This window comes from Myotis nattereri (genome assembly GCF_964212035.1).
Source record: "Myotis nattereri genome assembly, chromosome: 20".
Lineage (NCBI taxonomy): Eukaryota > Metazoa > Chordata > Mammalia > Chiroptera > Vespertilionidae > Myotis > Myotis nattereri.
This window is the reverse complement of record NC_138096.1, coordinates 9,865,710-9,878,478: the sequence shown is the minus strand read 5'-3', so window position 1 is coordinate 9,878,478 and position 12,769 is coordinate 9,865,710. Positions and strand designations below refer to the sequence as shown.

The window sequence follows — 12,769 nt, the reverse complement described above, 5'->3', positions numbered from 1 at the left end:
CGACTGGTGGAATTCCTTAACTCCTTGGCTGGCTTTTAATGGAAGGATGTGCACTTCAAATCATAACGTCTTATCACCTTCCCAATGGTTTCATCTCAAATCTTGACTGTTCTACCAAATGCGAACCAGCCATTTTGCTTCTCAGTGAGCAAATCTGCCTGGGCTTGGCCCGGATTCCTCCCCTCCCCTCCTCTTCCTCCTGAAGGAGAGGCGCTGTGACATGACCCATGGAGAAGAGTTCAGAGCAAGAGATGGGGGATGGAGGAAACCCATGACCCGTTTGCTAAAACGTTCCTTCCGGGCTCTGGGACCGCAGGTGGGAACTCCTGTCCTTAAGGGAGTGCGAGTCTGATTAGGAAAACAACAACACGTCTCCTGGGAGGCCCGGCCACAAAGCTAGTCATGCCCTGGCCGATCATCAGCTCAAACGCTGCCAGGAGGACAGGAAGGTCTTAGGAACCATCCAGGAGCTGCAGGATGAGGTCACATTCATCTTCGCAACAGCAGGACTGAGAATCATGAACCATGCTCGCTCCATCCCTGGTTTGTGGATCGGTGGGGGCGGCGGGAGGCGGGGGGAACAGCTGGGCTTGGAATCGGGGGCATGAGTTAAGGTCCTCTTAGGTTCCTTTAAGTATTAATGAGTACAATCGATGCCTATGCATGACTAAGTAACTGCTTATTACACTGTCATTTGTCTCTCTCCTTATTTGCTCTAAGGGCGCCACCAGGCCCAGAGAGGCCTTAATTTTCTTCTTCCTTCTTTTCATCTCTTGTAGCTTCTGGGCACAATGGCTTCTCAAAAGAGAGTTATGTGACCTTGATTAATGGACGGGTCCCACCGTATTTCTTGGTCTCCATCACCACATCAGCTTTTACGTGTCTGGGTCCTCAATAGCAAATGACGCGCAATGTTCACGTCTGCGTGGCTGCCAGAGAAGCAGTGGCCCTGGTTTTCAGCTTCGATTCTGTTTGCTGCGGTCCACTATGGACACACGGGAGACACGTGACCGTGGTGCGCTTGCAGGGGAAGCTGTGTAACATGAAGCAAGAAAGCTGTTTCCACGAGCGGACTGCATGACTGAATAGAATCTGAGATTTGGGATCCACAGTACACGGCATCTGGAATCGTCAATGTTTTTCAATGTCATCACTGAAATATTTAATTTTTTTTCTCCATTTCCTTTTTGTGGCTTTGCATTCTGTTGGTGCACCATAATTTATTTAACCAGTTCCCTCTCATTTTTTAAAAATTTTGTTTTACTGCTTAAAGTATTAGAAAGAGTATTATATATGTCTCCTTTTTTTTTCTCCCCTTGACCTTCCCCTAGCCTCCCCTACCCCCCAGTGTCTTGTGTCCATTGGTTATGCTTATATGCATGCATACAAGTCCTTTGGTTGATCTCTTACCCCCCGAAATATTTAATTTTTACAAATTGAAATTCTCTGCTGTGACAAAGACAGCACATGATCTTACTCATACTAGTATATGGAGTTTAAGGAACCAGATAAATAGATGAACAAAAATAGACACAAAGACACAGAAGCAGACTGTGGAACCTCATAGGGAAGACAGGGGAGGGTGGGTGGGAAGAAATCAACCAAGGAACTTGTATGCACATATGCATAACCTGCGGACACAGACAATGGGGTGGTGAGGGGGGAGGGGATGGGAACAGGCTGGGAGAGTTTAATGGGGAGGAAAAAGGAGGACCTACGTAATACTTTCAACAATAAAGATAAAAAAAAAGGTAGTTGCTATTCCGGGACTCCCAGTCCAGAGATATAACCGACAATGCCTACAGTTTGAGCTTAGCAACGCCCAGCTACAGCACAAACAAGGTGTTTCCCCTTAAAAATCACATTGAGATAAAAAAAATTCATTTGCAAACCCGTCTCATATACATTTGCAGGTGTTGGGTGTGGGTCACTGCATTTGGATTAAAAAGCCAACGTCTCTCTCTACATGAGAGGTCACTAGCTGGTGTTAAGGCAACATCTTCTCGCTGTTCGGCGTAATTAAAATATTCCAGCAGCGGTCTCCGTAATTTGAGAACCACGGTATTGTTGTAATATTTTTCTAGGCTTCAGGAGCTCGCGATTGTTTGGCCCAATCAAACCCGGGAACACTGGAGAAGTTATCACCCATCAAGGTAATTACTTTCAAGTTGAAATAATTACTCTATCAATGTTAATGGTCTTTCAACTTCAATAAAGCACTCACCTGCCGATAATCACGGCTCACCTCTTGCTCTAATGCAATTCCCTCTCTATTTAGCAGGTTATATTACAGCCGTTACAGTGGTCACTTGTCCCGAACAGATGCTGAGTTTCACTTTGATCGGCCGTGAACCATAAAGGAATTGGTCATCTGTGTCTGGTTCTCCCTCACCCAGAAGCCCTTGCGGAGCCCAGGAGGTGATCTCCTGGCTGCAACAGGGCACTTTGGGGGCAGCCACCCTGTCTCAGGTAGGGGCTCCTTTGCACCTGCGACAAGGGCACCGTAGTTCAATTAACTCCCGCTCTTCGCTGCCTTTTGCAGCTTGCTGTCGTTGCTAAATGGCGTCTATTCTGAACTCTTGGCCTGGGCCTGTTAGTGTACGCATTAGTTCGTTCGACTTTCATGTATAGTTTCAATAAGACTGGGGGGACTTGGGGGGTTCTTCAAGGGTTTCCTTATAACCCAGTCAAAGGCCAGAAAATAACAGCATACCTGAGTTAGAGGGCAGTTGCCCCACCAAGAGGTGAAATAGGGAGGTGCCAACTTGGCAGAATTTGTTCAATATGGGGGGGGGGGGGGAGAGAGAGAGAGAGAAAGAGAAAAGACCACAAGTTGTGCTGATATGATCCCAGACCTCGGGCAGTGGGCAAGGTCTTGTGAGTGCCCTGGCCGGGGAACATAGCTAGTGTGAGTGGAAAGGGCCTGGGCAGGTTCCCAGAGGGGCAGGCATCAGGTAGCAGGGGGGATGGGCAGCACTAAACACCAGGGAGATGCAAAGCACAGTCTTGCCCCAGGCCATTAAGGAATAGAACCCAAACCAGGACTTGAGAAATTACCTGGAAATTAACAGTCTGGTATCCGAAAGCATTTACATAAGCAAGCATCCGGATTTTGGCGCGAGGTGAGGAAAGCTTAAAATATATAAAACTCACGGTGTTTCATTGCTGACCCAATGAGTAGATGCAGTTGCCTTGCACAAACTAAGGTGTTACTACATTTGCTCATTTCTTCCAGGTTCTGTTAATCCAAATAGTAAAACTCCTTAAACTGCCTTAAACTGCACTGCCTGTTTATATTGCTGCTGAGTTTCTAGTCCTTTGCATACGTATTCACTTACTTAGCCCTCGCAACAGCCTTGGGAGGTAAGTGCTAGTAGCATCTTAGTTCAGGCTAGACCCGTGGTTGGCAAAGTGTGGCTCACAAGCCACATGCGGCTTTTTGGTCCCTTGAGTGTGGCTCTTCCACAAAATACCATGTGCGGGTGTATGTACAGTGGGATTGAAACTTCGTGGCCCATGCGCAGAAGTTGGTTTTCGGCCTGGGCGAGTCTATTTTGAAGAAGTACTGTTGATATTTGGCTCTGTTGACTAATGAGTTTGCCGACCACTGGGCTAGACCATTAAGAAGGAAGACGTTTGAAGTGTAAGGTCATGATCACTGGAGCAGGAGGAGGAAACAATGTGTGAGAAGATTCCAAGGTGGCTGGCCAGCAGAAGGGTTCCAGATCCTTTAGAACAGTGGTTCTCAACCTTCTGGCCCTTTACATACAGTTCCTCATGTTGTGACCCAACCATAAAATTATTTTCGTTGCTACTTCATAACTGTAATGTTGCTACTGTTATGAATTGTCATGTCAATATCTGATATGCAGGATGGTCTTAGGCGACTCCTGTGAAAGGGTCGTTCGTCCGCCAAAGGGGTCGCGACCCACAGGTTGAGAACCATTGCTTTAGAAGTAGACTCACTAGGGTGCAGTGAGGGTTGGACTGGGAAGGAAGGAAGGGGAGGACTTTAGGATGGCCTGGCCTGAGCAACCAGGAAGATGACAGATGACGGGGACATGGAGTGATGGGACAGGATGCACCAGGGAGTGATGAGAGCAGCAGAGAGAAATTCTAGACGATGCACATCTCTGCCGAAGCTGCTAGCCACGGGTGGGCAAACTTTTTGACTCGAGGGCCACAATGGGTTCTTAAACTGGACCAGAGGGCCAGAACAAAAGCATGGATGGAGTGTTTGTGTGAACTAATATAAGTTTAAAGTAAACATCATTACATAAAAGGGCACGGTCTTTTTTTTTTTAGTTTTATTCATTTCAAACGGGCTGAATCCGGCCCGCGGGCCGTAGTTTGACCATGGCTGGGCTAGAGAGATAGAAACATCAATGATGAGAGATAATTATTGATTGGCTGCCTCCTGCACACTCCCAAATGGGGATTGAGCCCGCAACCCCTGGGCATGTGCCCCAACTGGGTATAGAACCAGGGACCTCCTGGTTCATGGGTTGATACTCAACAACTAAGCCACACTAGCTGGGCTGAGATTCTTATGTGATCCCAAGATTTGGGGATCTGGCCTAACAGAGAAGCTGATCTCAGATTCTGTCTAATAAGTTCTGAAGTGGCGAGTCTTACCCAGTGTGGCAGGTCGAGCAGAGAAGTTTCTGTTGGACAAGCTGCGCTTTCCTTATTGGACGGAACAAGTTGGCCCCGGTTCTAGTGGATGCCAAGAAAGGAACAAGTCTTGTCAATGTGACCGAGCCGGATATGGGCTGACTGCTCTGGAGAGTGGTGCCCGGAAGTACAGGAGGTTGTGGGGCGGATCTCTGGGGCAGTAGGGATCAGGGTGCGAGGAGTTAGCCAGAGAGTGTACTGCCTGCTTCAGGGACTGGGAAGCGTGGGCTTTCCCATGGGAGACTTCTACATGACCCACAGAGAAAACCCCAGGAGGCACCTGCCCCACAGGCAGCAGTGACGGATGGGTGAGAACAATATTAATGAACGTGGCTCTGCTCCTTTTATGTCTAATTCTGTCTTTTCTGCCAAGATCCTGGGGACTTCAACATGAGAAGAGGAGGAAGAAAAATGAACACGCCCTCTCTTCTCCACTGTAGACCCCTTAACACCAGTCAGGTCTTAGACTGGATTTAGACTGGATTTTATTTTAAACACTGGCAATGAGTCCTGATTACTGAAATCCGGCTGGTTGCTGTCACTAACAGTGACTGGAGGACCTGCCCTGGAGACTATTGATGAGTGAGCGAGAGAGGCTGATGACCTGTTGGAATTCAGTGGCTGGAGAAAAAGAAACCTCTTTTAAAGGAGTAGTTCCATGACATTTAAGAAGACTTACATGGATCTATTTTTCGCAGCCCCCAATGATATTGAGTTAAAAGTGGATCCCCAATATTTATTAGTGATCGATAGGGTATTATTAGAAAAAAAAGGTTAAAGATAATATAAATCTAATAAGTGAAAAGTTAACGTCAAGCCAAATACATCATTACAATAAAAAAGGGTTGTGCCAGCCAATATTCATGGTTTTGTGTGACCTTCACCCACCCATATTTTGTATCTTTTATATAAAAGAATGGGTGACACAGTTATCTCATATTATAAAATGTAAAAATCTCAGCTTATAGAACTGATACAGAAATATATGGAAATTATTTTTATTACCACATTTTCTTTATTTTGGAAAGATGGTTTTTCTAGATAGACAGACCGCCCAGAACATTTTTTTCTGTCTTATAAGTGGATTTGGAGAGAAAAGGCCAAGAACCACCATATTTTAAGAGCTAATTTAAGATCATGTGTAAAGACCAATAATACTTTATACTAAACCAAAACAAAAATGAAATTAAAAATAAACCAATAAATTTACTCACAAACTATCCATAATATGGCAATTACGAAGTATCTCATTTCCCCCACAACACATCTAGTGAATGGTGAATTTGAGACGACCACACGAGGAAATTTTGAATACCTCCTCCATGACATTGGGCAAGGGAGTCTGGCAACTAGAATCTAGCGACTAGAGTTTGTATTTCTGGTTTTTATTTCCAGATTCTAAGCCAACTCTTGGTGACCCATCTGACTCGCTTACTCCTCAGCTCTGCATGCTTGATTCTACGCACAGGGCGAAGGACCATCTATCCTTCTGGATACTGGGCGAATGTATGATCTGGTCTTGATGTTTTACAACCCTGGGGAGGAAGGAGGTTGGCGGGGATACATTTAGAGCACAGACTGACAGGTAAACCACCTTCGCCTTTAAATCCCAAGTTATTTCTGCCAGTATAATGGCGGGAGCCAGGAAGAAAAAGCAAACCAATTGGAATGGTGGCAGCAGGGTGGCCAGCCTCGCCAGGCGTGTTCCCTGCACACACCACCACGGAAAGCTCGCATGCCAAGCGAGGCTACGTGCAGCCTCTCTCCTGACACCGCACAATTCATCACTGAGCAACTGGGAAGGGAGTTTGAGGACTTCTGCCTAAAGCTTGTTTTCGGTGGTGATGGGCATTGGTTCAAAGAGACCCTAATAATCTAGAGCTCTCTCTTTTCCCCTTAGAAGGACCTACGTAGGCCCAAAAGGAGATGAAACTTTGGGAGGTTGGGAGAGAAGCTGGTGATACATTCAAACCCACACTCTTTCCATCTCTCCTCTCCTGCTGCCTCGGCTGCTGCTGCTGCTGCTCCTGCTCCTGCCAGCACATATGCTCTCCACCCCCGTGGAGGACCCCCACTGCCAGTTCTCCATCCACTGCCACCATCGGAGGACTCATGCATCCACCGCATCTGTCTTATGTGGCTCTCCCAGCAACGTCCACCTGTCTGTAAACAGCTCTGGGGGGACTTTGGGACAAGCTGGTGATGGCACGGCACTACCAGCAACGTACTGATGGCACCTCGAGCAGAGATGAGACCCCAATAAGCAAGAGACTAAGGAAGGGGAATTAGCGATTCCTCTTGTAAGTCTGCGGACTGAATTGTAATTCTGCAGTTGTGAGGACTGAGTCTGTGTCTCACCAATCAAAAATAGAGTTCCTTTCTTTGGACAATTTCAGCCAAAACCGTCTATGAGACAAGGACTTGAAAAATTTCCTAGGGCGGGCACAGAAATGGAAGCAGACAGGGAAGATGTTTACCTAGTTAAAAAAGTTAGCAAGCCAAGCCAGGAAGGCACTCAGAGAAAGATTTAAAAGGGAATCATCAAAACACGAGCAGCAGAAACTCAGAAGCAAAGAAGCGTAAAGACTCAAAATGCCCAGCAGGAAGAATCTGTACCTCCGCCTGGATTATTCATTGTCTTCCCAGGGTCTGCTGTGCCCAAGGAAGGACCCAGTCTCATGGTTGACTTCACAGAGTTGACTGTAGAATTGAATATTGGCATATTGGCTATAGTGCTCAATGACTATTTGCCAAATTGGATTGAATCGTCAATAATCTGTCCCTGACCCTAAAGACCCGTTGCCCGTGTACAGAAAAGGCATGCTGTTGATGTGGGCTTGCATTACGGGGGAGAGGAATTTGTCTGGGATAAGAGGAGCAGGCTTCTCGGACGGGGAGGGACTGGCAGAATCCCCTTCTTTAGACACCTTTAACAAAGGCTGAACACATGCTCTTGGAAAGCTCCCTGACAAGGACCGTCCTGTTTCTGTATCTCCTATAGGAGCTGAGGCTAAGCCAGGCATAAAGGGAGCCCCAAGAGATAGCTGGTGAGCTGAATTGTGTTATGGCCCAGAAGTGGGCCAACCCAGAAAATCACCGCTAAGCTACAGTGCCTGGGATAGCCATATCTACATTTACACATCTAGGTAGATGTACCTAGAAGTTTAATTTTCTTCTTCCTCAAAGAACCAATCATATCACATATCCGTATCTATCCAAAGATATCCAACTCTACATCTATCTATTCTGGGTGATACTGTTCCATTCATATAATCCCTATATCTATCTATATCAATGTACCTATAGAGGTATAGATATGTGGTACAATTGGATCTTTAAGAAAACAAAATTAAATTTCTATCTAATTTTATCTCAGCCTCATCCCCACGAGATATACAGAAACAACTTTAATACTTACATTTAGTGGATTTGGAAATCAGGGAAGTATTTGCTTGAGTTAATCATGGTCAGCAAACTAGTTGCCAGTATCACTTATTTTCAGTTCAGTATATTATTCCCATGACCACATTGCTTCTTTTAACATGTGGAAGATTTTCATATATTTAACCCCCAAGTGAAAAAAATGACAAGTCAGATATAAACAAAGAATCTCAGCATATTAACCCGATAACCTAGGTATCTATTATCGTTCTCAGTACTCACCGCTACTGTGAAAGCACGCACGGGGGAGATGCTGAACGTGGGGTCCTCCGGCCTCTCCTGGTAGACCACGTGGTACTGGGAGATGATGCCATTGGGAGAGCCTGGCTCCGTCCAGTTCAGCAGCACCGAGTGAGCACCAGTGGCCTGAGCCCAGGGCGCCGGCAGGTCTTGGGGTGGGGCCTCCAGTGTCCGTGCCGAGGTCCACAGACTCTCCACAGAGCCCCCGGAGTTCTGGGCTCTGACCTGGTATTCGTAGACTGTGAACGGCCTCAGGGTGCCCGCAGCATCGGTAAATCCGAAGGCTCCTTCTGACCAGACAAACACCAGGGCCTCCTCGTCAGAGCCAGCAGGACGTCTGAAAGGGAACCCAGGCGGTCAGGGACAGCTGCACACTTCAAAGCCAGGTGGGCAGACAGAGTAGGACATGGCTTTGTAGGAGATTTTGGTATCAACTCAACTTTTCAACGGTCTCTTCCTCGTGTCATGACGGAAGGAGACCAGATGGAAGAGTTCACTGGAGGCCTGATCAAATGCCATTTTCAAAACATGGTTTAAAGATCCTATATAATAACAGGCTAATATGCAAACTGTCCCCTTGGGAGTTCGACCAAACAGGGGTTGGACCGCTCACTATGAGGTGCGCTGACCACCAGGGGGTGGCGTGGAATGAAGGAAGGCCCCAGCTGGCAGCTGGCAGCCAGGTGAAGGAAGGCCCTGATCAGCCCTGATCACCAGCCAGGCCTCAGGACCCTGTGCATAAATTTCATGCACCAGGCCTCTAGTATAAATATATTTGGTTAATCTTAAAAGGTGAACCATTACCCATAATCACATTTTCTTGTATTAACTTCCAGACATTTTTTTTTTAAATTACACATGCAAATACAGGGTGTCCCCCCAAAATATAGACATTATGGACACTGCTTCTGTTTATAATTAAGGATTAATTATAATTCATGATTAATTCCAATGGGTTAAATCTGTGTAGGTTTGCAGGGCCTGGCCTTTGTACTTGAGGCAGATACCAGGTACCCAGGGTGCCACTGGGAGGGATCCATTCTAATGGACCACAGGGCTCCCAGCCCAGGTCTCTGCTCATCGTTTTCCAGGGTGTTTGCTAGGAATGTAATACAGCAAGCGAACATACGAGCTTCTATGGGGAGATAACAGTTTCCATTTTGTCTGGCTTCAACCTTCCTAGGACAATTCAATTAATTTTTTATTAAACTCTTGTGAATTCCCACACTGAGGTGTAGCCATGGTTGTCATAAAACTGACATGCTTAAAAAAATGGCCTGAAAGTGTGAATTTAAAAAACCTATACTATGTAAGAGATTGAGTATTACGCTAGTCTCAAGTTTTATTCACTGATACAACGAAAGAATGCAGCCTGGTTAAGAATTTCTTATCACTACTGAATACTTAATAAATTCATATTGTGGTGAGGTATTTTACCTGTGGTGTTAAAAACAGAATATCTTATGTCTGATAAGCTCTGAACAGAGGAGGTTGGACAGGCCACAATTATTCCTAGTTAAGATTTGGGCTTCAACTGTTCATTTAACGGGATGTGTTTCCTCTTGAGCTCTCTATGGGGAGAGAAATCACATTTTAAGATCTCTCTGAGTAGCCAAATGGCTGTGCTATGCTTAAACGCATTGGGAGATACTTCAATAATACACTTTTCCAACTAGAGTTCATTTAATCTTGCTTAACACTAAAAGGAAAAACAAAGGTAAGTTTTAATACTGAGCACTGTGTACTTGAACAGGGACTCATATCGATGCTGTCTTACTGGAACAGCCTTTAAAGAGCTCCCTCCAGCCTGTCAATCACTTAGCCTCCAGGCTATCAGATGGACTGTCGTGGGAACACAGTGCTTGTGTTCGAGTCACCCTAACTTTACTTAACAGTGACGCCAAAGTGCAAGAGTGACGCTGCCAACTCAGATATGACCAGGAGAAGCCGTAAAGCGCTCCTGTAAGTGAAAAAGGTGAGGACAGTAAGATAGTTTAAGAGGGAGATTGAGAGAGTCCTCATTGACTAAGTTTTATTACAGTATCTATAATAATAAAAGCGTAATATGCTAATTAGACCAGACATCCTTCCGGCGACCTTCCCGATGAAGCCAGGGCTGTGAGGGAAGCCCGGGTCCCAGGTGCCAGAGGGAAGCAGGTGCCAGCAACTGGGGGAAGAAAGGCCTACTTTTGCACGAATTTTGTGCATCAGGCCTCTAGTATTGTTATAATTGCTCTACTTGATTAGTTACTGCTGTTATTGTCTTACTGTAGCAAATTTATCAATTAAACTTTACATCACTATGTATGTACACGCCCATGTAGGGAAAAATGTATCATATATAGGGCTTGTGACTATCTGTGGTTTCAGGAATCCACTGGGGGTGGGGTGTGTGTCTTGAAATATATACCCCTTCAATAAAGGGGAACTACTGTATCAAATTAACAGGAAAGCTACTAGTAAACAGAAGCAACCACAGTTACAGTCTTGTCCATACCAGGTTACTGTTCTGCTGTTGATTTTTAAAGTCATAAACATCCTATCTCTGTATTGGGGCAGATACTTAATAGGACGATTATCACTAACAATAGAAGGGAATTACTGCCCTGCCAGTGTGGTGCAGTGGCTGAGCGTCGACCTATGAGCCAGGAGGTCATGGTTTTATTCCTGGTCAGGGCACATGCCCAGGTTGTGGGCTGGATCCCCAGTGTGGGGCATGCAGGAGGCAGCCGATCAATGATTCTCTCTCATCATTGATGTTTCTATCTCTCTCTCCCTTCCTCTCTAAAATCAATAAAAATATACTTTTTAAAAAAGGGAATTACTGAGGAGAAATCATTGGGGGAGAGGCCTGGTGCACGAAATTCATGCAAAAGTAGGCCTTTCTTCCCCCAGCTGCCGGCACCTGCTTCCCTCTGGCAACTGAGAGGGTGAGTTTGCAGAGAACAGAGTGACACGCGTTTTTAAAATGGGATTGGCAAATTGGTTTCCTACAATTTAATGAAAATATCTGCATAGGCCAAACCCCGACTTTGGGTTGAGCTAAATGGGTTTCCTTTGGTGGGGCGAGAAGACAGGCGGCAAAGGATGAAGCAGAAATTGCAAGCCGTAACCTCCCCAGAAATACTGCAGGCTTGTGGCCGTAAGTACATAAGGAGCGCCGCGCAGTCCCAGGATGAAAGCACGCGCTGTCTACATTCTATTTCCGTCCTTACGGATTCCTGATTCTCTCCGCAGCTGCCTAAGAAAAATGTGATACTGTTGTTGTCTAAGCACATTTAGGCTTCGGCCGGGATCACCGCCGAGTGATGCATGCCCGTGGAGGTGAATATAGTGATTGTATCTGGCGGCCCGGTGCGCCATTTCCATTTCACTTTAAATAAAAAACAAAATGTATCTGTGTCAGGCAGTGCCCTTCCCCTGTACTCAGAGGCATCACACGGGCCACAATTATGATTGTGGAGTGATTGTGTCACATTGCGGGAAGGTTTATTGCTTTTGAGCCGGCGAGGCAGTAACACATTCCGCTGCATATTACTCTTTAGATCATTGTTTGCCTGTGACGAGAATAATCAAATGCCATCAAACGCTGTCAAATTCAATTTACAGTATTTTTCATCGAAGCGGGGCTTTCCGCATCCCGTTCCCCGTTTTCCTGCTCGGGAGTTGCCGTGGAATAGCCGCCCTGATCATGAGCTTTATTTACAAAACCGACAGATTGGAGCCGCGTCCCGGCTTAGAGCAGGCACTTTATTTCCCTGGATTCAGGACGGAACAGGACATGGTTCTCTCGTGCAATTAGCATTAAGGGGATGAAAGCAAACCACTCCGAGAGGACGGCCAGCTTAGAGCCTCACAAAGGTGCTCAGCGTGAAAGCCTTTACAGGTGCGTGTGCATGTGAGTCAGAACTATGACTCCTCAGCCCGGCCGGCGTGGCTCAGTGGTTGAGCATCAACCTAGGAACCAGGAAGTCACGGTTCAATTCCCGCTCAGGGCACAAGGTTGTCAGCAGGAGGCAGCCGATCCATGATTCTCTCCCATCCTTGATGTTTCTCTCTCCCTCTTCCTCTCCCTCTCCCTTCCTCTCTTAAATCAATAAAAACATACTGAAAAAAGAAATATGATTCTTCAAATTAACTTCTGCTGAGAAGCAATGTGGCTTGCTCATTTTGGGCAATGCCACCTGTACAACCGGAAATGCAGGAATACTTTTTCCCTCATCATCATTTTCTGACAAACCCTCGGCGGGTCACTGAAGATTGCTCTGAACCAAAGGGTTTCAATGTCTGAAGGGGCAGAGGGACTCGAACCATGTTTCATGATGTGACCAGGGCACTGGCCCACACAAGGGAAGGTGTGAGGCCATTGAAAGGAGAGACTGAAAGATGTTGACCTGGGCTGAGGATCTGAGAA

At 46.2% G+C, this 12,769-nt stretch overlaps 1 protein-coding gene across 1 annotated transcript in view; it reads right to left on the bottom strand.

Moving 5' to 3' along the window:
• USH2A (usherin) overlaps positions 1-12,769 on the bottom strand; it is a gene marked incomplete at both ends in the record, with an annotated part of 391,806 nt that overhangs the window by 43,759 nt on the left and 335,278 nt on the right. Inside the window, one exon of the mRNA XM_081114388.1 lies at positions 8,338-8,692. Coding sequence (XP_080970514.1) covers positions 8,338-8,692 — 355 coding nt within the window. The remainder of the gene's footprint in view (positions 1-8,337; positions 8,693-12,769) is intronic.